Source organism: Triturus cristatus, chromosome 4_2 (assembly GCF_964204655.1).
Source record: "Triturus cristatus chromosome 4_2, aTriCri1.1, whole genome shotgun sequence".
Lineage (NCBI taxonomy): Eukaryota > Metazoa > Chordata > Amphibia > Caudata > Salamandridae > Triturus > Triturus cristatus.
Window position 1 is genome coordinate 653,891,476 of NC_140586.1, and position 25,356 is coordinate 653,916,831.

General features: G+C 40.6%; 1 protein-coding gene across 7 annotated transcripts in view; it reads right to left on the bottom strand.

Moving 5' to 3' along the window:
• The window catches only part of EFCAB7 (EF-hand calcium binding domain 7), a 367,307-nt gene that overhangs the window by 190,284 nt on the left and 151,667 nt on the right, over nt 1-25,356 (bottom strand). For all 7 annotated transcript variants that reach the window (XM_085602394.1, XM_085602399.1, XM_085602395.1 and 4 more), the window contains 2 exons: nt 19,544-19,755; nt 223-309 (listed from right to left, as the gene is read on the bottom strand). In XM_085602394.1, the coding sequence (XP_085458520.1) occupies nt 223-309; nt 19,544-19,755 (299 nt within the window). The remainder of the gene's footprint in view (nt 1-222; nt 310-19,543; nt 19,756-25,356) is intronic.

Sequence of the window (25,356 nt, forward strand, 5' to 3'; positions counted from 1 at the left end):
GAAAACCATGAATGCCTTGGAGATGAGCTGGACTGTGCACACAGAGAGCCGACGAGGGTAGGGCATGAGCACTTCAGTAGCCAGAGACTAAGCCAAATTTTAAGTTGCACTGAACCAGTGCCGTCCTTTTGAGAACAATTTGGCTTCTACATGAATCCAGTTAAATAAAATGACATAATATACAGGACTTCATACTGTTGAGAATTCTTCTCTTCAATATACCTTGTTGTAGTCCAGTTTACCATTGCTGTTGACATCAGATAAACGCATAACTGCATTCACTTCATCTGGAGTCATTTTTTCACCTTTCTGTAAATCACAAAAGATTAAACTGTCGTTGCTGAAAATGTTTTAAAAAAATGTTTCGTAATTGTACAATGATCAAATAGCTACAGCTTGTTCTACAAGTCAAATAATTCAATATAATCTACCACATTGTGTAACAATTGAGCTATATACGTTGATTAAAGGCTTAACATAGGCAATACCATCATTTTGTGAATTTTTCATCAGAAAATACAGCATGAAGCCTGCCCACTCTCTTCTATTTTAAGGTATTGTGTAAGAAGGCGTGTTCATCTTCAGAATTTGAAAAAAGAAAAGGCTGTCTAGGTGACTAACATGTAATGTTCAGATTTTAAAAAAAAGTAATTTTCAAAGTTTGCTTTCTGGAAAATGTTGCAAACGAAGAAATAACCACACTAAAGTCCATTTTGCATGTATCACCAAACACATATATCACAGGTACTTTAAGAATAGGCCACTGACATAGGATATCACCCCAAGTAATAACACTCTGTCAAATATATTTGAAATAAGGAACAAACAAATACACAGTCAAATGTTATCACAATCATTCAAGAGTATGCACCACGAAACAGCAGTGTACATCATGGGTATCGCAAAATATATATTGGCATGGAGATAAGGTGGCCATACAGTTCCAGTACATTCTGAATCCGCACTGCTCATAGAATGTGATAGTGGGTATATAAACTGCTATTTGGGAGCACAGCAGACAGTTTGTAAGTATGGGCATCAATCGCAAGTAAGGAAAAGGACATGTCACTACAGGTTGAAGATGGTGAGACGGGCAAGCAGATATGACTTTGGTGAAGCTCAGCATATAATTCAAGTTGAGCATTACAGTATGTGAGGAACTCCAACCACAGCCTTGAATTTCAGAGCTCCGCCTACACCACAGCAGCATGCCACAAGCCTTTTGGTCAACAACTAAGCCAAAGCAGCAAGGTTTTTGTGAGCAGTGTCCTTCTGAATTACACATTCTATCATAGCAGACAAAGCAATTTAGTCTTACACCCACGTAACCGCTGACTGTGATGGACAACATTTTGCCCAATCTGTTACTGTTGCGGACTCAGGACTGCCCCAATTTTATCCTTGGGAAATCTTTTTGGTTACATAATATATTTCCAAGAACATTTCTGTTATGATAAGAGCATTTGTATATCGCATTGCTACCTACCCTTTGCATGGTTCTGAAACACATCAGAATATAGCACCCTATACGATTCCTGGATTTGCGTTGACAAGTTGGTGATATTGTATTTGTGCTCTCCCAAACGTCTGTGAGAATCTCATGGGCAGCCCGTTTTGGCCTGTGGACTATACAACCTCAGTCCACATTATCCATCAGTGTTTCCCAACGTCTTCACATGGTTGTACTGGAAGAGGATCGTAGTCTTAATTCCACCGATAATTTGGAGCCAAGCTTCTGGATGTTGGCAGACAATCTCCTACAAAACTTCCCTTGAATTTGGCACTTTTTCTTCTTAAATGTTCCTGGAAATTGGTATGTACTCTGAACCTTATTCATGTGAAGAAATATGACTATATTTCAGTATTTGAAGAAATTACCTGAGCTTGACAACTTATAAATCAATTCACATCTACACCAGTGTGAAGTGGAACACTGAAATACTTCTTAAGACTTCATGAATAGTTTCCCGAAGCTACATCGAAATTGAGAAAATATCACTTTCATTCAAGTGTGGGGTCAACATCTGAATCACTTTATCCTTTTTTAGGTACATATCCTTTTACGGTATGAATAAAATAGAACTAAACAATTACATATACTTATAAGATATGTATGCTATGTGTGGTATTACTCTCATCCACTTGGAGGATATTATCAGCAAATGTAATATATAAATGTAAGAAAGTCCGGATTAACATTAGGTGGATATACCCAGGACAGTAGTTACACCCAGTTATGTACATAGGCATACTGAGCTATATATATATTCCGGTAATATGAAGAGAAGTCAGTATTGAATCTTAGACCTATGTAATCCTGTATATACATTTCCTTATTTAAAAGCAGCTCTGAGAGTGAACCCCCAAACCTATACAGAACTCCAGAATATACAGGGGAGATAACCAGGCTGCAGCATAGCAGGTGACCTTCTGGTGGAAGCCGTTTTCTTGTCCCACTACCCTTTCTCCCTAGCTTCTCTACTGCCTCCCTGTTGTCTCAGGTGGACAGTGGACAGTTTGGAAGAAGAAACAGAAAGGGTTCCAGATCCTTGACATTCATGCGAAGCATAGAGCATCCTAACAGATTATGTCAAAGAACATTGCCGCTTGTTTCAATCTGCTGGTGTGTCATGTTGTTCAATGCTTAGCTTCAGGTTGTTATTTTGAGGACTCTTTGTCTATTATATAGCTTTTGTATAATTCTGGGTACATGTTGGTGTTGTAGGTTTAAGTTAACTTTTTAAAGACAGTTGATTAGTAGATTGTCTCCATGGTCATCATACTATGAATCCTAGATCAGTTTCTTCTGTGACTCAATCTAAATAGTATGTACTGCGTCTTCCAAAATACCTCTATTAGAGTTCCAATTGTATACTCGAACTGTTCATTCATGTGGCTTTCGTTCACTAAATTCCTTCTGGTCTGTGGCAATATGAGCCTTAATTGCAGTTTTTATGTTGCATACAGATTTTGCATTTATGCTCATTCAGTAGTCTGCCTTCTGTGTAGATTGTATATATACAGGAGAGGGAAGGAGACTGGTAACCTAAGAAGCAGGCGAACTGTCAAGACACAAACAGTGACACAAAATGGTGCAAAGAACTGAGAGTATATCTAAACAAGTCAGAAGTGAAAATACTGCCAAGGCTCATAGTCAACTGGGAATGGCGAGTTACAGTGTTACCCAAACACTGAATATATGCCTGACCGCACAGAAATGCACTCTACTATCCACATTGACTAACACCCACACATTCACACGGCAAAGCACTCAGACTGGTCTCTCACCTTATTAAACTATTCTCAACTATCACAGAAGCACTCCCTCTAACTATGAATGCATTCATATGACCTTATGTTACCTCACCTATTGTCTCCATCATTTACTAACTAAGCCATTTCCAGGCCAATAATACACCCAGACTGCATTCCAGCACACCTCAACACGGTACCCAATGACCTCATCACTTCACTGCATCTTGATTCATCTTATCAGGAATAATCAGACTTGCACATTACCAAATTCCCTTAGCAAGTTATATATCTGCTTCTTACCGGACTATGGCTTCCAGAAGGCAGACAAGTTAATATTTGGATACCTTTACGCAGTGTCCCAGTCACATAAGAGGAGATGAGAAAAAAAAAAATTAAAATGCTTCTAAATATATTTTCAATTACCCTCAATAGAAAAGTGTTATTTTATCAACAGCTCTTTTGTAGAATGCTATCTAACTGTGCAGGACGTCACAGGGAAACACCCACAGAGAAGCAGCCTCAGGGGAGAAATGGAGAACTCCAAAGCAAGAGTGATCAAGAATTGAAGGTAAGGAAATATCCTGAGAATCGAACTGTCAATATAATCATTGCTTCACGGATTCAAATCTATTATGACAGAGGTTAATTCTCTCTCGAACAAGACGACGCACTGGGTGGCAGAATAAATTAAAACACACTGAATGGATGCTTCAAGTGGAAAATAGAACAGATGAGGCTGGAATATCCATTGTAGAGAACTAAGTGCAAGATGTGAAGTTCACTTTGTCAAATTACAAAACTTCACATGTAAGGAGGACGACCTAGAGAACTGTTCTCCAAAGAATAGATTTCCTATTGCAGAAATTCCTAAAAGTAGAGAGAAAAACTCAAATCTGAAAAGTATCTTGACTTCTTCACTGGCTTCTCTTTAGAAATGACATCCTCCACAGGCCTAAACAGTGGCATGTTTCAGATTTAGCCAGATTTGGCATATGTCACGGTCGAGCATCATGAAGATTTAATAAAAGAATATTGTGTATTTTGAAAAAGTGGCGACATATGCAAAAATAACAGTTTTTGTAAATGAACTCCCGATGGACAGGAAACATTACAAAATTTCAGGGAATTAAAACATATATATTTTTTAAAAAGCTACATTACTGCCAGCATTGTGGGTGAATTGAAAGAGCCTGGACATCTGTTCCTCTCAGCCCCACCTATGGAAGGGAAACAGACTTTACCATGCAGTCTTTAACACACCTGACCTTAATCGAGCAGGTAAGTATATTTTTTTAGTAACATCATTTGTAATATTATTTTTTAAAAGGGTGAAAGTGTGGGTAGAGGCAAAGGAAGATATGGGTGATTTTATTTCACCAGTTTTAGTTAACTCAAGAAACGATAACTCGTGCCCCTTCACCTTCTTTACATGTTGCGACCAGTCAATCAAGTGCGAGCTACAGAGGGACTCGCAGAAGCTTTTTATTCCAGCAGAAGCCAGAAGCTGACGGAAAAAAAACCTCAACCAATCAGATCATTCTATTATTTGAAGCTGCGTGCCCATGGGAATCTTGCAAAGCCAACCATCCAGATAGTCATAAATTTTAAACCTCGATATCTTGAAAACTGCCAAACTGATTTACACCTAATCACAAAAAACACGCTTTCTGTCTAAATATACAGCTTTATGCCAAATTTGAAGTCGTTTCCTGCAGCCGTTTGGCAAGCAGCACTGTTCAAAAATCCCTATGGAAATAGCTTGGGGAAATTGGGTTCCCGGACCTGCTTTTTTTGTCCTCGGTCCCTGCTTGATGGATCACCCTGAAACTTTCAAGGAACCAGCTGAGGTGTTAAATATTTTTCTGCAAAGTTCTGTGAAGATACGTCAAACTACACTAAAGTTATTAGCGAACCTCAAAACCCATTTCCTATAGTAACTAGGTCCTAACTATGACTACATAGTGGTGACCACCACTGAGTAATATATTTATTAATAAGGAGGTTTGTAAGGTTCCCCAAAAAATGCTAAATATATATGCATATACATTTCTCTGTGTGTGTATACGTACACATACATACACACATATATAAATCGAGAGGAACAAAACTATTCATGGTAAACGTCCAAAATATAATGCTATGCGTTGTAAAGGTCAACAAATGGTATTACATGCGTGGTAAAGGCACGACTGGTAATGTTATACAAACCCTTTGGAGGAGAGTTGGGGGCTAACAAATCATTTCTAACATGGACATTTTGGAATTCATCCCAGATGTGGGGTGAGGTGGCAGAGAGGTTCAAAAGCTTTGTACCATCATTAGAGCCACAGGGGAACTCGATGGTGGAGGGAGAGAAAATGAAACGTGGAAAAAAACATAACAAATACATTTCTATAGAGAAAAAATGTTGTCACACAGACAAGGACTCAGCAGACTTTGAGAAGATGAGATTGAGTGGGCTGGTAATATTGTATTTAAAAAAAGTAAGTTTAAAATAATTTCAGTAATGTTACTGTTTTGAAGAATATTCTAAAACAAAATGTGCCTGTGTGATGATATTTTGAACAGTCTCAAAGCATTCTTAACGCTATTAAAGAAGAAAGATTTGAAGAAACAAGTTACTTACCTGTAACAATAGTTCTTCAGAATTGGTAACTTTCCTAGGTTCACATGCTTGAATCATTCCTCATTGTTGAGTCCCACATTACCCTTCAAATATGAGTAGGCCTGATAACATGATCACCATGGTAACCAAACAAACTCAAAGAGAAAGACCTAAACTTCAGCCAGACAGCTTAAAACACCCTGCACATACTCCCCTCCCCCCACTCAGAGTCCAATATAACTGAGATTTTGTAGCAGTGTTAATATTTAAGGAAATAATCAAAAGGTGAGCCTCAGAACACCTGTTGTTCTGATGTACTTTTGTCGACAGAGCAGTCTTGAATGGTTTCTTAGTTGACTTTAAAGTCTCGGTGGTGCAATCATCAATGGTGAAGTCAACCTTGAGGACATTGACTGAGAGTGTATCGTAAACAGAGTTGTCGTCATAGATGGAGTGATGGTTGTGGATGGCGCTGTCATTGTTGACGGTGTTGTAGACAGCAGAAGCAGCACCGTAGCTGCAGAGAGGCTACTGACAGCAGAGTCGTACACGAAGCAGTAGACTGGGATTCTACTTTAGAAAGCACCTCAGACTGTGATTTTACTGCTGTGTTCTGCTTCTTGCCAGAAATTTGTAAGGCCTTACGTGAGGGCTCACCGGATTAAACAGTATATCGGCTTTAAGACCATCCCTATGATCTAGGCAACAATTTATTTATTTATGTATTTATAAATGAAGCAGAATGTTGAAATTCAACCTCTGAAGTCAGTAAGTCATTAGACTTGTTTTTTTTTTTAGCCAATTCAAAAGGTGACATTTTTCATTGTTCAAGGCTTTTGCAGAGTATTTGTTAAATGGTTCCGTCGTTGCCTTGGAATCATGATAGGGGCAGTAGCTACTCTCCTTGTTTTTACAGGCCTCCCATGCCTTTATTAAAGCGCAATGCTATTTGAAGATCACTGCGGGATTCCCAGCTTGACAAAGGGTGATCATTCAAGCATGTGAATCTATGAAATATCCAGTGCTAGAGAACAACAGTTCCACATTTGCACTCAGGCACCACACAGGGAAGCAGTGAGAAAGAAGCATTTACAAATCCAACAAGTCTTGCCTTTAAAGGGTAGATTTAGACCTAATGGCTTTGCCAGTGCTTATTTGTGCTGCCACTAGCATCGGCACTGCCACTCACTTTATTTTTATGTTGGATTTTCTAAAAAAACTGTAAGCCAAGTTGGAATAGTAAATAAAAAATGAGTAAAAATGTGTAAATGCTCACCAGTTCATCACGGCGCCTAAATAAGCACAATTAGTGGCTATCTTGAAAGTTTTTATGAGTAAAAACATTCCAAGACCACAGTATATGTGCATGCATTGTACCACAATGGTGGCCATTACGTTTTATTTAATTTATAAAAGTGAGTTGGGTTGCCAAAAAAAGAAAAAGTGAGTGGGCCAAAAGAACTTTGCTGCTGCTGAGCCATCATAATAAGAAACATAAAACGTACGATTTTTGCAAAAAAAAATTTAATGGGAGCAGAATGGAAAGGGACAGCTGAGAGCAACAAATGAGCAGAAAGGATGAAAACAGATAGAACACATGCATGAGGGTGTGATGACCTACAAAAAACATGGAGTAAAAGTGAAATAAGGCAAGCGAGCAATGAATGGACAAGAGAGTAGTGAAGCAGAAAGAGCACAAGCTAGGGATACGAGTGGGTAGAGACAGGTGGGGAGAGAGCAAGGAAAGACATGCCAAAAGACAAATAAAAAAATCCTATCAGGTCAGCAGTGTAAGAAAACAACAAATCCAATCAGAAGCAATTTAAAGCAGCAATGCTCTAGGGGAGGGACAAATACCAAACTAGGGAGGAAAGACATTGAATAAGGAGCAGAGAATTGAGCAAGGGGCTGACCCACAACCCACATGTATGCATGCATGTAAGACTGAAAAATAAAGAGGTGAAAATATGTCCTGGCAAGTTTGGTAGATGGATAATGAGAGATAATTATTTTGGCCAACATTTAGCAAGAGTATTAAATTACGGTCTTATTTTTTAGGGTATAATTCCTTTAATTAACTGAGCTGAGTGTAAAACGTCTTGAATTTCTTCACCTCTAGTAATGGGAGGAAATGTTAATTTGGCCCTGAAACTGAAATACAGCGTTTTAAAAAAAAAAGTTGCCTGCGTTAACAGCTTAGCAAATAATAATTGAACTTTTCCTTTTAGGGACGCACTGGGACACATTCCTTCTGATGGAAGGGGACCTGGCAGGATTACACACCCCAGAAGACAGGGTGCGGGCGGCAACTCCTCCCTTGTGCAGCGCTATAAAGCGTGTTCAGTTATCCGCTGCGTGGGACGTCCTAGGACACATTCCTCCAGCAGGAAGGGGGCCTGGGAGGACTACGCACCCCAGATGACAGCTGGCGAGCAGCAACTCCCCCCTTGGGCAGGGCTATAAAGCATGTTCAGTTACCTGCTGCGCGCGACGCACTGGGATACATTTCTCCTGCTGGAGGGAGGCCTGGGAGAATGACACACCCCAGGAGACAACATGAAATGGCAACTCCTCCCTTGGGCAGGGCTGATGCGTCTGGTCGAAGCTTAAACCAAAGGTGGGCCCATCCGCACCCATCGTAGACAGGAAGAGGCAGGATCATCACCCGTGGCTCTGCAATCAGGAGTTCTGGATTCTGAATCACAGGCCATGAGAATAGTTAAAAAGCTGCTTAAGTAAGCAGGAACAGACCAGGCTTTTGAGGCATTCAAAAATAAGTTGCGTCTCACTTGACTAACTAACTGGGATTCTTTCTATATACTTGCCTTTTTGTGATTGCGAATTAGATTGACTGAAAATATCCCTGTAAATTGTTCTGTTTTATTTTAAATTTACATTTACAAGTTTACAAGTTTACAAGTTTATTTTATTATGATAAGGAACTCTTTATGAGGTCCACATAAAACAACATATACATACAAAACAAAAAAAAAATACATAAAATATTATTCCATCACAATTCCACGAAACATCTTAATACAGGTCCAAAAAACATTTAAAAAAGTTGTACAGTTTAAAAGCAAACATTTCATTGGGTGGGTTAATCAAGGCTGCCTTAAATGAAGAAGCAGATAATATGTTGAGATGTAAGCAAATTGGTCTTAACCATCTGCGCCTGCAAGACATCAGTGCAGGACAAACAAACATGACATGATCTAAGTCCTGATCATACAATTGACAAAGATCACAGCATGCCGAATGACCATACCAGCTGGCATGTAGAACTTTCAGGGGAAGCAAATTATGTCTTAATAAGAACACAAGGCGTCTAACGCCATGGGAGATGTTCCAATACATATACGATTGAGCTTTCCGCAGGGTATAAGATTCGATAACAGGCGTACCACCTTTTTTCGCTAAACAGAAGTCTCTATCCTGACAAAACCCCAATTCCCAGGAGGCTGACTTCAGAACAGTTTTTAATTGATGAGAGGATAATAAAAATAAAGTCTCCTCATCCAATTTCAATTGCAGCATGGCAAATTTGAAGTTTTTTACAATCAGGGAGAAATCATTAAAAGATCCTAATAATTCATTTTTTATAAGATCTCTTAAGGTATTAGGTTCACCTTTAGATAAAGCTACTACCCAACGTATGATACTTGCCAGACCTTGAACCCAACTGCTACGTAAACCCAATTCCTGTCTCAAGGAAGCAGTCGAATTTGCTGTACCTACAGACATTAAACTGCGTAAAATTTTCCCTTCCGCAGAGTTTAAAAAACTCCACTTTTTTACATCAATTAACTCAATTCCGTACAACAGGGAGGCCGGAACTTTCGCTCTGAAAACATCTAAAAGAATAGAAAAATGCCTTCTACCTGTGGCTTTATACAGGGAAACTAAACTCTTTCCCTGAGAAATAGCCTTCCGAGAGTTATTGTCAATGTGTAATTTGTCACTTAAATTATAAGTGACAATTTTACCTAGGAAGGTATAAGATTTCACACATTCCAGTTTTTCCCCCCCACAACCCATGGATAATTAAGGCATTTAGGCTTCTTTCTACCAGAAAAGCAAATCACTTTGCTTTTTGCCGTATTTATTGATAAGAAATGACTTTCCGCAAATTCAGAGAGTGCTTGCAACCGATTGTTCAGGCCTTTTGGGGTGAGATCCAAAATCAGGATGTCGTCTGCATACATAAGGCATGCAATTGGAACTCCACCCAAGGACGGGGCAATACCGGCGCAAGCAGAAAGTGTGACGGGTAAATCAACAGTATATAAGGAAAATAGCAATGGAGCCAAAAGGCAACCTTGCTTCAACCCATTGGAAGTGGGAATTAATTTAGATACACCACATTCACCTCCAAGTAGAACTCTGCACCAGGTGTCAGAGTAAAGGGCGCGAATTAACTTGATCAGGAATGGGGGCATACCTAAGTTAAATAACTTTCTCCACAGCAAAATTCTATCTACTTTATCAAAGGCGGTGGAGAAGTCAATAAAGGCGCCATATACCTGACCACCACGGATTTTCACATATTTTTCATTGATAACTTGCAATGCAGTCAGGTTGTCTAAAGTTCCATGATTTTGTCTGAAACCTGTTTGCTCCATGGGAAGGATTTTATGTTCAGATACCCATTGATTCATTAAAGTAAGCACACATTTTGCGAAAACCTTACCAATGGCATCAAGCAAAGCGATTTGACGGTAATTTTGCGGTAGATCTCTTGCCCCTTTTTTATATAAAGGGACAATAATACTTCCTTTCCAGGAGGGGGGGACTGTTCCACTAGAAAAACAAAATTTAAACACTGGAAAGAGTATTTTACTCCAAAGTTCACTCTGGTGTTTTAATACCGAAATTGGGATTTTATCAGGACCCATCGCACCAGAGGAACGCATATTCTTAATGGCACATTCAATTTCCTTTTCCGTTGGACAGTCAAATATACGTGAGACATTATCAGATTCAACATTAAAAACTTGAGAATTATTGTTACTGTACAACTTCTCGATATAATGAACCCACACCTGTTCCTCAATGGCAATAGGCGTAGGACTGGCTCTGGTACCACAACCTTTGCCAATTAAGGACCAGAATGTCTTGGCTTGGCCATTATAAGAAGCTTCCCTCAGTTGAATCCAGAGGGCATCTTCCTTAGAACGTTTTAAACGGGCCTTAAGTCTAACTCTCCTTCTTTTTAAAATAAACAACTTAGACTTAGCTTCTTGGGTAAAGAATAAAAATTGTCCCCTTACCACTTTGTTTATTTCTCTATTTATAGCCCGTAAAGGATGAGGGACTACGAGGGATTGTTTCACACCTGGTTTCTTTTTTGCACTAGCAGTTACAGCATCTAAAAAATTAATAAAACTCAACAGCTCTCTCCCTTCTCAGAAGGGTAAATTCTCAACAGTAAAATACAAAAGAGGCACCACATTTTCAACAGTACAAGGGTTCCAAAAACATTTCCCTGATCTGGAATCAAAATTCACAAAATCTGTATCCAGACTCCACGGATCCACTTTCTGAAGATTAACGGAGACAGAAAGCATCAGTGCATTATGGTCACTAAGAATAGACTCAATGACCTTCATATCCTTTAGTAGGTGAAAACCGGCATAATCTACCATGATAAAATCAATAATAGATATTCCCTTATTAGATTTACGAGTATAAGCTGCCGGGATGTCAGACGGAAGCCTCCCATTTACTATTAAGCATTCAACTTTAAGTAAACCATCTAAGATAAGTTTACCTCTTTTGTTAGTTTTAATTTTGGAGGGAAACTGGGCAGGAGGTATATTCAAAGACTCTTCCAATTGAATATTTCTAAACAACTCCAACCCACAGTTAGATATATTACAATTTAAGTCCCCAAACATTAACACATGCGGAGTTGGGGAGACATCCAACGCTTTAGTTAAAAAAGTGAACAAAGTTATTAAACCAGCATTAAAACTACAATTGGGGGGAATATAAATATTAACCACAATCAACAATCTATTAGGGCAATCCTCAAATACATCTTTTAGGGTTATTGCTTGAAACAGTTTCCCTGGATCTAGATAGTGTGAATAGTTCCATTGCAGTCTGTTAGATAACAAACATGCTAACCCTCCCTTAGCATGGCCTCTTCTAGTGCTGGTTGCGCTGTATTCCAAAACAAAATAGTCTTTTTCCAAAGCTATTCTTCCTTCAACCCAGGTTTCTTGCAAACAGATTATATCTGCCTTTTGAGAATGCAAGAAACCCAATTTCTCCTTATAATCCTTGAATCCGGCAGTGTTCCATGAGATAAACTTCAGCTCTCTGTTAAAAATTGGAATGTTGTTTAGAACAGGGAGCAGATTTACTCGCTAGAACTCCAGGTAACCAACTCCATTTAGATTGGTCATCCTTCACTGTCTGCTTAAGGGGAGGGTTTTTGTATGAAACTAGCCTTTCATTCCTAGCCACACAAATTTTTAGGTCCTCTGATCTGAGATTAGACCAATCCGACAACAGCACGCCCGTATTAGAGGGAAGTGACAGTGAAGAATTGGCGAGAATACTTTGAGTACATTTTTCCCCAAAGTGTGGCATGACATCTATCCCTCTAACTTGTAATTCCTCTGCCCACTGTAGAACAAGATTTAACACAACTTTCGAATGGAATTTCACCCTTGTTGATCTTATTGGTTTCCCCACAAAGGAGTTAAGGAGAAATACAATATCTAAATCGGACGTTTGAATTAATTTCAAACTTTCGATCTCTTTAAAACAGATCAGTAGGGCTGATCTATTTAAAATTAAATCTGGTTCAAATAAGGGAGAGAAATCAAGATATAAAGTATCCACACTTATTTTTTCTTTTGGGAGAATAACTGACATTGAGGATGGAACCTGAAAGGGTCTTGCTGAAGGATTTAGGGAAGTAGGGGACGGAATGACAGAAGAAGTGGTAACCTTAGAAATAACTTGGCAAGATCCTGCTTTAACATTGCAATAAGCTGAAAAAGGATTGGCGGTAGGGTGGGAAACCTTGGGGAGGAAAGGATTGGTAAAGCTTATAGGACCTAGACCAGAGGAAGGGGCGTCTTCTTTAGGCGAGACAACCCTAGCTTCTACATGAGAGGTGGGAGACTGCTCCACCTGCGGAGAATCTTCTAGACTTAATTCAGCATTCTTATCAAAAAGAAGTTTCCTCTGTCTTTTTTTAGCAAATCTTCGGATGGGTTTCCTCTTCTTCATTCTAATCTTTTTGTGTTTCAGGGGACTCACTTTTCCCATCAATCCCGTATTTACTTTGGGAATCTCCTCTTCTTTGCTTGATGGCAAGGAGAATATCGGAAAGAGAGATGGAATTTCGGATTTGGGAATGAGAGGAGATGTTACTATTACCTCTATCTTGTCACTGATTGGGGCTATACAATTAGCGCCAGCCGAAACCACTTTGGAAGGATTGGGGACAGCAGGAAGAACTACAGGCTTCTTTTCCTTTTGACCTTCTGTCAAAGGAGAAGATTGAGCTGAATCCAAAACTGCTGAAGCGGGAGGAGCGCTTATTTTTTGGGGCACCAACAGAGAAGCCGATGGTATGGGAAGATCTGACACTAACTCATTTTTACTTAGCAAGAGAACTTGCAAAATTTGCGTTACAGTGTCAAAAATACATTCCGAACCTCCCACAAACTTTTCAAGTAAACTCAAAATCGAAGAAAGAATTGATTCCAAAGAGGACAAAGAATTAGAAATTAGCCTCCCATTAATATTTGGAGAGCCCTCAGCTAAATTGTTCAATACTGGACCTGAACAAGATGAAAGGTTTAATTGTGAAAGGGAAAAATCTAGTTTATTAGAAGGTGTGCTTCTCAGAGGACCGGTACTTGAAATAGTTATTGCTTCCTCTAAAGGCACACCTTTAGGGTTCCCATGTAACGATCCCACCCGCGCCCTATGAGCTGTTAAATCAATGTCAGGCAGTGTAAAATCATTCCCTACTACAGGGCATTTAACTAACGCGGCTGACAAAAGATCAGTATTCACTGAAACTTTAGGAACATCCATTAGTGCAACTTGCGAGGGGACAATTTTATCAGATTTTGAGGACATATTACCCAAAGATTCAAGGGGAGCAATCTGTTTCAGATGTACATTGTTTGACGCCGAAGGCGAGCCCCTTAGTACTTCGGGACTAACTGAAATAGGCAAAGATTGACTAGCAACCAAGCTTAAACTAGAGGAAACATCAATGACCCCATTAACAGGCACCGAATCGTTAAACCCTGGGATTTCGTTCGGGGGCTGCAGATCAGTGGGTTTATCTTTCCCTTTGTCCCAAAAATTGAAAAGCTGACATTGACCTTTCAATTGCATGGAAGTTGCAATTTTGTTCCGAAGGGGGTTAGATTTGGTTTTAGACCCAGATCTCCCTACAATCACTCGCCCAGAGCGTAGTTTTTTAGCCGTCATGAGACTGTATTAGAAGGGGAGTAAGAATCAATTAATAACAATTGTAGAATACGAAACCTAAGAATCCTAAAATACAATAAAATCTATAAAAGCAGTGTCACACAGATTTAATACCGGAGAACCAAGGGAGGGGGCCCAGCCCAGCCTTCTTCAGCCTCTGACGGCCTCAGACGGTCCCGCCCTTGTCCCGGGCTTCTCCCGGCGCGCTCCCGCGTTGCGGTGTCACAAGGGAGGGTTATAGCCGCGCTGAGGCGGGGGAGGAGCCAGCAGGGAGAGCGGGTCAGCTGCTGGTGATGCCGAGGGTCAGGCGCTCCTGGGACTTGAAGTCCTCGCCTGACCACGCTCGCAGCCCTGCCCACACCACCGCCACAGAGGCTCTATCTGAAGTAATACCTCGCAGTCACAGCGCACTTCCAGCAGCGCTAAGCAGAGAACCAGAGGCGAAGCGGGACCCGCGGAGCGGGTTCCGCGAGGAGTTGATTAAAGGAAGAGCAGCTCCAGCGTTCTCGCAGTCCAAAGCTCCCTCTTCAGACCACACAGGTAACAGGTGAAAGAACCAACAGTGAAACTGACGCGCTGGTTTTAGCCGCGCTGAGGCGGGGGAGGAGCCAGCAGGGAGAGCGGGTCAGCTGCTGGTGATGCCGAGGGTCAGGCGCTCCTGGGACTTGAAGTCCTCGCCTGACCACGCTCGCAGCCCTGCCCACACCACCGCCACAGAGGCTCTATCTGAAGTAATACCTCGCAGTCACAGCGCACTTCCAGCAGCGCTAAGCAGAGAACCAGAGGCGAAGCGGGATCCGCGGAGCGGGTTCCGCGAGGAGTTGATTAAAGGAAGAGCAGCTCCAGCGTGCTCGCAGTCCAAAGCTCCCTCTTCAGACCACACAGGTAACAGGTAAAGTTGATGCTGCCTTCACGCGCGATCCGCGAGCCAGCGCAAGCGTGGCCAATCACCATTTACATTTATTTACTTTGTCGCCATTTTAATTGGTTATTGGTAGGCTCGGTATTTTGGAGTTAGTAATGTTGGAGAGTTACTCTGGAGTATATTAACCACAGTGAAACATCCTTAGTGTTGATACTTTGAAAACCTGTATTGAAGTGGGACAGGGTTTGTGGTTAAACACCATTTTGATGGGAAAAACAAAAGCAAAAGAAAGTCCACAAAAGGGTTCACCTAATAAGAAACAAGTCAAACATGCAGCCAAAAATTGCACACTCAATGAGGTAGATGGGCTGATAGAAGAGGTGAAAACCATTCTGAACATTGGAAAAACCAATAAGGAACAAAAAATGGTATGCCCAACTTTTCATGAAAAAGAACAATTGCAAATGTTGTGTCAGCCGACTCTTGGACGACTCTTCTGAGGATAGTAAAGAAACTTGGATTCATTGGTCTCGTGTAGCATTATAATTGGCTTCCTTGACCTTGATACATGGTCTCCGAGCCTGTAACGGCCGTACCCCTTCAGATAGGGATGTGGCATACACTTTCAAGAGAGGAAGTATTACTGGCAAAATTAAACATTACACCTAAGATTATGGTCCTCTCTGTCTTGTATGGTAGTCATTGATGGAAATGACAGTGACCATAATGCACTAGCACTTACTTTGGTAAATAGACCAGCCTTTATCTGATAATATTTGTGATTCCCTGACACTACGAGGACCACAAGGTCATGGTGATGGCCACGCCCACAGGGGCAGGTTCCTTTAAAGATTTGGTGCAGGACTGTGCTCGATGCTGCAGAGAGCCATGCCACTGATGAAGAGAACTTTTGTTTCAGAAACGCGTTTGGAGGGCTCAAGATCAGATGAATGGTAGCAGGAATTGTCTGACGTAAGCTGTTTTCAATAAAGAATCGAAAATAATCACGCACCTGCGGCTCTCTCACAGGGGCTTACCTTTGTTTGTTGGATGATAATTTATATATCAATCATAAATATAAAATATATATTTTGAGACAAATTTTTATGAAACACAAGTTTAAAAACTTGAAAACTGAATATACATATGTAGGTGTCAAGATGCTTTGAGAACTCAACATCCTCGGGAGACAGGATTTACACACATTAGTAAACACCACCATAATCATTCAAGGAAAAAATATTTCCAAATATTTACGATAAGAAAAGGTTGAAAACCTCCCTCAGCGAAATTCTTGCAGACAATAAGGCTAGATATGGTAGTATTCGGGCAGAATTCAGTCAGAGTGTAGGGTCACTAATCCCTGGAGAATGGACAGTATGATGATCGGACAAGCAAATTGCCTGCATGGTCTAAAAGTATTTTATTATCGGCAAAGGTTCCACTCAAAAGGTGATCATTTGATAGGTAATTAAAGCTTAGTTGAGATAGAAGTGGATACGAACTTCAAAGAGGAAATGGAAAGCCAAGAATAAACAGATAAGGAAATTAGCATTAGTGGTGGGATACTGATAACCAATGAGACACCGGGGAGTTGAGTTGGGCAATGGTAAATCGGGACAACTCAGGCTGGATATGTTTATGTTGCGACAGCAGATGCTAATAGGGCCGAAATATGGGGAGGTGGGGATGGGAAGCAGGGTGAAGTTGGTGGTCAAGAGAAAAGGATTGTTTACTATTAACAGGGCAGGCACATGGGTGTCATAGAAACTTAAGGAAAACAGATGGATCACGTGGGGGAAGGAAATTACAGGTAGGCTAGGCCTGACTAATGCCTTTGAATACCAAGGGCTACCATCACAAAATCAAACCTGATTACATATGTCACATGAACTGTTCCAGATATATTTCTGTTGCAGAGAAGATACACTTTAGAGACAAACTGTAATTTTTAGGACGGTTCTCAGAGCTCAGTGGAGTGATGACTATAATTGCACTGAAATTTCCATTCACCATTGAAAGAGTGGTAATATGCATACCCGAGATACCCGAGGATACCAGTAAGGCATAATAGAGAGTTATGGGTAGTTCTAAACAAACAAGCTTCTTTTATGATAAGCAACCAGATGGTAGTTATCCATGGGAGAGAGGGTAGACATGCCAATGTCCCCGAAAGAATGTTAGTGCCAATTTTAGTAATGAAGATAAAGCTGGAGGGAAATTTGGAAAAATATATAAAAGAACAATTTTAAATGAATTAATTGACTCATTAGAATTAAAAGATGTGAATAGGGTTAGAGCGAGCACAGAAATTATTACTTAGGGGTACACCATTTCTTAACCCACTTCAGGCTCAGAAGCACATACAGTGACAAGTGCATGTACTGCTGCAAGAAATTCATCAAACACATTTTCCTATTCTTTAGACCTGGTTCTGTAGCCTAGGCTTTTCCTGGATAGTCACGAATGCAGAATATTCCAATGAAAACAAAACCCCTCAAGATAGAGGAGTCAGAGTGTTGGGGTTTGCGCCCTCCAACCATAACACAATAACAAAAAGAAAACCCATCTAGTGAAAAAAATCAAACAAATTCAGGATCCTTTACCTCTGAAGTGGGAACAGTTACTACAAGTCGAGTGTGTCAGTCTACAATGAATAATTTTATGCCCTTATACACCAACCTGGGTCTCATGCTTACTGGTCAGGCTTCCTAGGAATATTCCTTGGGAACAGGAAGACAAGCAGTAAGTATAGTAAGTATACAGAAGAGAATGCTTGCAAAAAATATTTGTTTGCAGATTATTACAAATGGTACATGGGCATTGGCTGTATGGGCTGAAATGGACCATGCTCAAAGACCTCAAAGAAGTTGTAATTAAAGTCATACCAACAGCAGAAAAACGCTTGAGCTATGTTCCTTCTACTGCTAATTACTCTGTTAAATCTTGAAACCTTACTAAGGCTACACCTGGAAATGGTGGAGCCAGAGGTACTTCAAACCTAAATGGCTTTATGCCGCTCAAGTCCACAGTGCAAAATTTGAAATCTCTTCGCCCTGAGTTGGTCGGTCTGATAAGATAGCAGAACGCCTAGCTTTACACCTATTGGGTATAGAAAAGGGTTTAATGTCCGAGAATAAGGATAGAAGTTCAGGGTCCTGGAAGACTATATATTGTCTGCAAATGTGTTTTAAACTTAAAAGTACTCTGTGGGCACTCAACAGCACAGGGCACTCACAATAGTCAGGCCTGAGGATCATGAACACACCCAACATGTTTGACAACTATTCAGAATTGGGTGTCATCATGAGTGTGCCAGAAGAATAAAATAAGACACGGGTTGTCAAGGGGACACTGAGCTTTGGCATGATGAACTCTTTAAGTATGTCTGCTAACTGTATAAAATTTGTAACTATAAGGGAAGTCTTTCTACAAATGGCTTCAAGCTGTGCTGAGTTCTAAAAGCTCTGTAATATCATGATTTAGACACTGGTGGGATGGCAGCTAGGATTGGACCCGAAGCAGGTGTTTCTGGGACCAATAAAACACTTCGAACTGAATCGGGGAACTACGCTTTGTGGCAGCTATGTTTAATTATGATAGATACTACAAAAAAATTAACAAGAAGGATAAAGGGATATATACCCAATATATACCAGATAAAGTGCATTCTGTAATTGAGATAGATGCAAGAAACCAATATCTGAGATTTAAGATGCCCCCACAAACATCAGAAAACGTGGGGAAGAAGGAAGGAACAATTTTCTATAATTTAGCTTAGGATGGGCTGGAATAAAATGAATGGGCTAGAACAAGCAAGAGATTTTTGTCTAAAGTTACAAAAATAGTTGAGAACGTGGCGAGCAGGAGAAAACAGGAGTGGATAAGGAGGGGGACAGATTGGTCTTTCCTGTAGTATTGGATTCAACAAGCTAGGGGTCTCACAATTTAAAATGAATGTTCACATTCCTCTACCTAATGAAAATGCCATTAAGTGGCTTACAAAAAACCCCGATTTGAAAATAAATGATCACATGATACTTACAACAAAGTTCCTAATCAACATCAACAAAGTGATCTTTCTCTATAAGAAGCAAAGGTGAAATTTCTTGGAACTAAGTACTCATGACCCACCTTTATAACGCAAATGCAATAACTACACCCTGTCACAACACTAAAATTAACAGGGACTGGTGAATCCCGAGATCGGATCCACGTCTCGCAGGAAGAGGCGTACACCTACCTATACTGCACGTTTGTTAAGACCCTTGTGGAGCACTAGTCGTTAAATAATATAGCACACAAAATATTGACTTAAAAATAAAAACAAGGTGAATCGTAATCATACTCACTGTTGTTAGGATCTTTTGAAGATCAGCATGTGAAATGTACCCTTTGTTATTCACATCAATCTTTTTGAAGGCTTTCAGCAGTTCTGCATTTGTGATTGGTGTTTCATTCTTTACTATCGTGCAAAAATCATCAAAATTCAGCTCTTTTGTTTTTGGTGTCCAGTACTTGCTCAGAGTCCTTCGAGATGGATTTCTTCCTGCCCGCTGAAGCACTACAAAATGAAATATTAACCCAAACATTAATCTGAGGCTCTGTAATTTGCTGTTCCTGCAGAGACATTGTTTCCTATAACAGTAATATCCTTGAGAGCAAAGTAACAATATTTTTGCAGGTTGACATGAATTTAGTAAACACATAAGCCTTGAAAACATTTTTAGGGACCTAGCGTCAGTGTTGCTGTATTACAGAAGTTGCAGGAATGTTAGTAAAAGCAGTTTTCTGATTTCTTTCATACATGTAAAATAAAGGGTCACTTGATAGCATTAATATACTACTGGTTAAAGAACATGCATAATTTGTTGATTATGCCTCCTGTAGAACCGCCTACCCTGCCTCTTTAATTCAAATGCCGCCTCATCCAGAGGAGCAGTGGAACCTTAAAAGACAGTCAGCCGAGTTATAGACACAGCAGAACTGAGACAGTGCTGCAATAATGGGGTGAGGGCCTGATAAGAAGATACATAGGGCCTGATTTAGATCTTTGCAAAAACAACAGTTGATGGACAGAATACAGAACAATGTCATACATTCACCCCAGTACAGAGATCTGGGCCTAAATCCATAGTTTTTTTGCTCACCATGCCATTCCAGTTTGAACCCAGCCATATGCAAATCAGTCTTGACCCTGAGCCTCATGGGAACAGTCCAGCCCAAACTGCCAAGCCAGGTCCTCCCTGGACTGGAAACAAGCATCCTAGGACCAGTTTCGGGGTTTCACCCCTCTTCAGCCAGGATAGCTTGATTCCAGTGGCATGGAGAGCACGGGACCCAAGTCTGGGCATACCCGTCCCACTCGGGGTGACAAATGCGAAAACAACAGTTGATGGACAAAATGCAGAACAATGTCATAGATTCACCCCAGTACAGAGATCTGGGCCTAAATCCATAGTTTTTTTGCTCACCTTGCCATTCCAGTTTGAACCCAGCCATATGCAAATCAGTCTTGACCCTGTGCCTCATGGGAACAGTCCAGCCCGAACTGCCAAGCCAGGTCCTCACTGGACTGGAAACAAGCATCCTAGGACCAATTTCGGGGTTTCACCCCTCTTCAGCCAGGATAGCTTGATTCCAGTGGCATGGAGAGCACGGGACCCACGTCTGGGCATACCTGGCGCACTTAGGGTGAGAAAGCAAAAGACACACAACTGATGGACGGAATGCTGAACAAATCAAAACATTCACCCCCAGTCAAGATATCTGGGTTAAATCCATCATTCTTTTGCTCACCATGCCACCCCAGTTTAGACCTGGCCACATGCAAATCAGCCTTTATACAGTAATTTTGTCAAAACGCCACGTCAATAGGCTAGCTATTAGTAGGCACTACGTTATGACAAACTCATTGTTTGCTAAGACGTGTTATTAGGGAATAACCCATGTGGCTCAAGGACCGCGACTGAGAAATATCTTAACTACGAGTAGGGTCTTCATATCAAATTGAAAAGGATCAGGTATCTGTTAGTTTAAATCGACAATCTAATTTTTGTATCTATTTTTTAGATTTAAAACAATCGCTTAATAAGACAATAGGCTTTGCTAGGTATCGTAATACACTCCAATATTTGCATTATTAATATATCTGCCTTAATCCAGATACTGGAGCAGCAGTTCACTTCTCGCAAGACTTATGTGACCAACCGTTGCTCAGCACGAGATTTAAGAAGAAGCTTCGGCGTTGCGTTTGCTGCTTGCCGTCTTTCACGTTTGTCGAGCTCGGAATATGGGCTTCGTTTAAACAGCTATACGTAGGTAAGTATTTGCTTGGATCTCTCTTGCCCCCCTTCACTAATCTGGATTAGTGTTATACATTCCTTTAGTTAAGGATGCGTAAATGGTAGTACACACCTTTGTGTGTTTTCTAGATCGCCACATTGTAGTTAAAATATCTTTTTAGTCATACTACTCAGGTGTGGTGTTCCCCTTTTTTTTCTTTTGTCAAACCTCTTTTTATTGACATTCGTAATAAGTCACAGTTTGATGATACAAGATGCTCAGCGCAGTGAGCTGCCACAATAATACAATAATGGAAGAACTGGGCTATGGGAAAGGGCAAGGCATATGTCCACATCAACTTCTACGTCAACTTCTACCACCTTGCCAAATATATTTTAGAATCAGAGATTTGACTTTAGGGAGAAACCCTCTCTCGAGTTCTATCGGAAGGGCTTTAAAGAGGTATAGGAGTTTAGGGAGAAGTATCATTTTAATAGCGTGGATGCGACCTAACCAAGATGGAAAAAGGGGTTTCCATCTCGCAAGTTCGTTTTGTATGCGGTGGAGAGCGGGTGGGAAGTTAGCTTGATAAAGTCCCTCAACCCGTGGTGTCAGCCGGATCCCCAGGTAAAGGAGTGACTCAGGAGTCCATTGGAGTGATGTGTGCCTTTGTAGATCTCGGGCCTCCGAATCTGTAAGTGTAAGGTTAAGTATGTACGATGTAGCTAGATTGATCTTGAACCCTGCCACTTCTTCGAAGCTCGCTAGTTCCGACTGGAGAGGAGGTTGTGACTTGGATGGATCTGTAAGAGAGAGCAGCACATCGTCCGCAAAAAGTGATATTTTATGTTGGATACCGCTAAAGGGGATGCCTTGGATCTCTGAATTTGCTCTAATGGACATTGCCAGGGGTTCTATGCTGAGTGCGAATAGTAAGGGGGAAAGAGGACAACCCTGGCGAGTGCCCCTAGTGTGGGAAAAGGGTGCTGAGTGGATCCCATTAACTTGTACTCTGGAGTGTGGTTAGGCGTAATTGGCCCGTAGCATAGTAATAAATTTGGGATCAAATCTGAAGTGTGCTAGGGTGAGGAAGAGGAAGTCCCAGTCTACCCTGTCGAATGCCTTCTCGGCATCCAGTCCAACCAGTACCGCGGAGATGTGTTTTTTGGAAGCTTTCTCGATAAGGTGAACTTTACGCCTAGTGTTGTCGTGTGTCTGGTGACCTTTGATAAATCCCGACTGGTCGGGTGGATTAAGTGAGGCATGATGTCATTCAAACGAGATGCCAGGATTGAGGAGTATTTCGAGTCTAAGTTTAAAAGGGCGATGGGGCGATACGAGGCGCATCGTTGTGGGTATTTCCCCTGTTTAGGTATTACAGTAATCACCGCTTCGGCCATTGAGCTGGCGACCTTTCCCTCTGTTGCCAACATGCAACTAATGCTCTCGAACACAGAGCATTACACCCCTATACAATCAGACCCTACAAAGAGGGTATCTAGATTGATCGCTGAAATAACCAATAAAGCTTTAGAAGACAATCATATATGTGAGAAAGAATGGCAATACCTTAACGTTAACAAACCCAGAATGGCATCGATATATGGGATTCCTAAAATTCACAAGAATACCACCAATCCCCCCTATAGACCAATTGTAACTACTATTGGGTCAGCAACAGAAACACTGTCAAAATACGTAGATGCTATTTTACGACCGTATGTCCCAAAAATAAAATCATACATAAGGGATACTACAGATATTATCAACAAAATAGAGCAGCTACCTTTTCATGATGCAACACAAATTTTGGTCACTATGGACATAGAGGCCTTGTACAGCAATATCCCGCAGGCAGCCGCATTAGAAGCTGTTGGTTGGTTCATTGAAACATTTAATATAGACTGCCTCAGACAGTTCATTCTGGCTTGCTTGTCTATTGTTCTTCAGGAGAATACTTTTGAATTCAATGGTTCACTCTTCCAACAGACCAAAGGAGTAGGTATGGGGGCATCTTGCGCCCCAACTGTAGCAAATATTTTCATGGCACACTATGAACACAAGTTTGTCCATAATGATGTTGCACCATTCAGCGAATCCATTACGAACTGGTCCAGATTTATAGACGATGTCTTTTTTATCTGGAATGGAACTGAAGAAGACCTTACAGAGTTTGTTTCATGGCTTAATTTATGTGATTTGAATATTCGTTTTGTATCAACTAGTAACAAGCAAAGTGTTGAATTTTTGGATATCACTATCAAAACCAATGAACAAAAATTGATAGTTGACCTTTTCACAAAACCAACGGCCCGCAACACTCTGTTGCATTTTACGAGTTACCATCCGAGGGCACAAAAAACCACGATCCCGTTTGGACAGTTCCTACGTCTCCGTAGGAACTGTACCAACCTGACGGATTATGATACGCAGGCTGTTGTTATGAAAGCAAAATTCATTGCCAGGGGTTATCCTAGAAGACTAATACGTGATTCATACAAGAGAGCACGGTATTATGACCGTCAACATCTACTTACATTGAAAAATCCTAAACAACAAGACCGTCTAGTATTCATTACTCGCCACTCAACTATGAATGACACCATACGTCATATTGTCAATTCTAACTGGCACATTTTGAATGCCACAAGAGACAGATCTGAATATATAGCAAAACCAATGTTTGCATATCGTAAAAACAAGGACCTAAAAGATCTGATCACACGGTCTCGTATGATACAGTCCCCCGGTGGGATGCTACAGACCACTTTGAGTGGACTGCCTATTTTGAAAGGCAACTTCAAATGCATGTCATGCATTGCTTGTAAATTTGCCATTGAAACAAAACAATATTCCATCAATGGCGCGAATGGAGATCTACAAAGCCTGACCAATTGTATAACAACCAATATTGTCTATGCCATAATGTGCCCATGTAACAAAACCTACATAGGAGAGACGTCGCGATCTATGGTGACGCGCATCACTGAGCATAGGTCCGCTATTAGGACTAAAAAATTGCAAGCCCCACTGACACAACATTATGTTGACATGAATCACAACGCGGATGACATATACGATGGTTAATTTTGGAAAAAATTCACACCAATGGCCCTAAGGGAACAGAGATTCGTAAACGGAGGGAGGTTTTTTGGATATTTTCCTTGGATACCTACAAAAGAGGCTTGAATAATGAAATTCCTTGGAGTCAAGCAATACGATATAACAACTATTGATCTCTATATTAGGTAAGATGTATTGACATCATGAGGTGTTTAATCATCTTTCAAATTCATAAGTATCTTCTGTTGTGTATCTCTAGATAGAGTTTCTTTCTTAATAACTATATGTATTTACATTGTTGGATATGCTGACTATTTGTCATACGGCCAATGAAAGCTGTAGGCAAATCGATTAGGTTTGAACACTCATTTATTATGATCTATACGAACTAAGGAATACCGTCTCTTCGTTTCGCTTTATTTTTATAATGGAACATCTAGTTCCATTTGATTCAGTGCCCCATACTAGCCACGTTAAATCAAGCATTGTTTATTAATGCACGTTTAGGTCAGATGCATTAGCTAATGGTGAGAGCACCTGTTTCACATGCTTGGATATATATATGCCGGGTGAGGTGACTTTCACAATTAAAATTAAAATTCGGTTTCTATATTTAGTAAAGGACTCTTATTAATTCCTGATCCTTAGTCATTTGTGACTGGATAAATGAATTAGATATTGCTTTAATACTGTGACTAAATAGGAATACACGATGACTTGCAGTGATTTCTGAAATGAATTTCCCTACATTAATGGAAGATCAGCTAATGGGACTATAAAGTGAATTATGAAGGTCGGTTTGTAAAGTGTTGGAGCT